Source organism: Cynara cardunculus, assembly GCF_001531365.2.
Source record: "Cynara cardunculus var. scolymus isolate 2C chromosome LG 8, CcrdV1, whole genome shotgun sequence".
Classification (NCBI taxonomy): domain Eukaryota; kingdom Viridiplantae; phylum Streptophyta; class Magnoliopsida; order Asterales; family Asteraceae; genus Cynara; species Cynara cardunculus.
Window position 1 is genome coordinate 605578 of NC_037535.1, and position 2500 is coordinate 608077.

At 41.8% G+C, this 2500-nt stretch overlaps 1 protein-coding gene across 1 annotated transcript in view; it reads left to right on the top strand.

The window, feature by feature from the left end:
• Positions 1-2500, top strand: part of LOC112516502 (auxin response factor 19-like) — a 5491-nt gene that overhangs the window by 1476 nt on the left and 1515 nt on the right. Inside the window, exons 6-11 of the mRNA XM_025123576.1 lie at positions 1-22; positions 391-481; positions 568-732; positions 809-1004; positions 1170-1299; positions 1429-2500. The exon at positions 1-22 is cut by the window's left edge and continues 69 nt beyond it; the exon at positions 1429-2500 is cut by the window's right edge and continues 661 nt beyond it. Of these exons, the coding sequence (XP_024979344.1) occupies positions 1-22; positions 391-481; positions 568-732; positions 809-1004; positions 1170-1299; positions 1429-2500 (1676 nt within the window). The remainder of the gene's footprint in view (positions 23-390; positions 482-567; positions 733-808; positions 1005-1169; positions 1300-1428) is intronic.

The window sequence follows — 2500 nt, forward strand, 5'->3', positions numbered from 1 at the left end:
ACATTCAGGCATATTTATCGAGGTTTGTAAAGTTTTAACTTTTTCTCCTTTTGTCGATTAAACTATATATGTCTATCATGCTTCATTGATRTTTATATTTCAAATCCGAGAGTCTGCTTCTTGGATAGATTATGAGCATGAGCATCTTCTTGCAAGAACTACCTAATTATAAATGTCGGCTCAGTATAGTTGCTTCCTTTACTGTCTTAAATTTATATGTATCTAAAGTATTCTCGACACTGTCAACTAGTACTTTTAAAAACATCTATGCTATAAAGTGGGTCGATCAGTACTCTAAGGACAAACAACCGTGGACCAGAATCACCTAGAGGGTGACAATCATTTATCCACCATGGATTAATGCCACAAGCTGCTTATCTTTAATTTCAGGCCAACCAAAGAGGCACCTGCTGACCACTGGTTGGAGCGTGTTTGTCAGTTCCAAAAGACTTTCTGCTGGAGATGCTGTCCTTTTCATACGGTATATGAAGCAATGAATTAAAATAGTTGTGTGTATTATCGGTATTCATCCTTTCTGTATAACGGAACTGGTTTATTTGAATGTAGAGATGAGAAATCACAGCTTTTGTTGGGAATTAGACGTGCTAACAGACAGCAGCCTGCTCTCTCGTCATCAGTTATCTCCAGTGACAGTATGCACATTGGAATTCTTGCTGCCGCTGCTCATGCTGCTGCAAACAACAGGCCATTTACCATCTTTTTCAATCCCAGGTTGTATGGAGAACTTGGTTTATTTGTTATCCTCAGCGTACAGTTTTATTAACAGAAACCTACCTGGACTTCACAGGGCCAGTCCTGCAGAGTTTGTGATTCCCCTAGCCAAGTATAATAAAGCGATGTATACTCAAGTTTCTTTGGGCATGAGATTCAGAATGATGTTTGAGACTGAAGATTCAGGAGTACGGAGGTACATGGGAACAGTAACTGGTATCAGTGATCTGGATCCAGCCCGGTGGAAAAATTCACAATGGCGCAGTCTTCAGGTACAGCTGCTCACCTGGAACTTTGTTATGTTGGAATAAAAATAAAAGAAAAGAAAGCAAACTTCGTGATTGTGGATATACACCTTTGTTTTTATTTCATCCTGCAATCTTCTTCCAAGTGTTCCTATATCCTTAATGAAGCGCTTAATGCTTGTACAATGACAGGTTGGATGGGATGAATCAACAGCTGGTGAACGTCCAAGCCGTGTTTCAGTCTGGGAAATTGAGCCTGTTGTGACTCCGTTTTACATATGTCCCCCTCCATTCTTCCGACAAAAATTCCCTAGACAACCAGGTAATTTTATTAAAATTTCACATGGATTTTACGTCTTTAGCTGATCCATGTAAAAAGGCACCATATCATAATTGTGGTGATGAATAGAGGAGTTGCATATACTATATTATTTTCTTTGTGCTCTTGTAGAAGACGAGACAGACATAGAAAATGCTTACAAGAGAGGCATTCCCTGGCTTGATGATTTTGGTATGAAGGATCCCTCAAGCTCAATCTTCCCAGGCTTGAGTTTAGTCCAGTGGATGAGCATGCAGCAGAATCATGGCATCCCGTCTATGCAATCGGGAGTCTTCCCTCCCATTGTTTCTTCTAATTCTTTAAATACTGAAGATCCATCCAAGTTACTAAACTTTCAATCCCCTAATCTCTTTGTCCCAAGTTCCCAGTTGAACAAAGCTAACCAAACAAACCAACTTGTGAGTCAACTACAGCAACCATCTCTTCAATGGACCCAACAGCAACAGCAACATCTACAGCATCTGTTACATGCTACTAATTTCAACCAACATCAACCACATCTGCAACCTCAACAAGTGCAACAACAACAACATATGCAGCATCTTCAACAACAACAGAATTCTGTCTACAATCAGCTTCAGCTACAGCAACAGCAACAGCAACAGCAACAGCAACAGCAACAGCAGCAACAAGAACAACAACAACAGCAACAACAACAACAACAGCAGCAGCACCAGCCACCATTGCAACATCCGAATGGCCAATCTCAGCAAAACGCCAATTCAGCTAATAGGGTTTTGATTCAACCTTCATCTGTATTCCAGGAGTCGCAATTTCACCATCAACTGGAACAGCCAAGTTGTATCCTCCAGCGGCCTCAACAGACGCAGTTACAACAGGCCCCATTTCACTCGCTACAACATAACTTGTCACCGAGGCAACAGGTGCAACAAGCGCCGCAGCAAAGCCTCTCAGAGCAGCAGCAGTTATTTCAAAAGGTGCAACAACAGCAGCAGCAACAACAACAATTACAACAACGGTTCTCATCAGTAAGTCGAGCAGAGCCTCAGTTGCCCCTGCAACAGCAACTCCAACAAACTCATCAATCCAGGCAGCAGTCTTTATCACAGCAACAGCTTAGTGGCAATAGCTTTTCAACATCATCCCTCCTGCAGTCTCCGCCTTTTCCTGCAAACCAAGTGCAGAGTCAACCCAGACAATTGATGCCAATAAGAGTTCATTC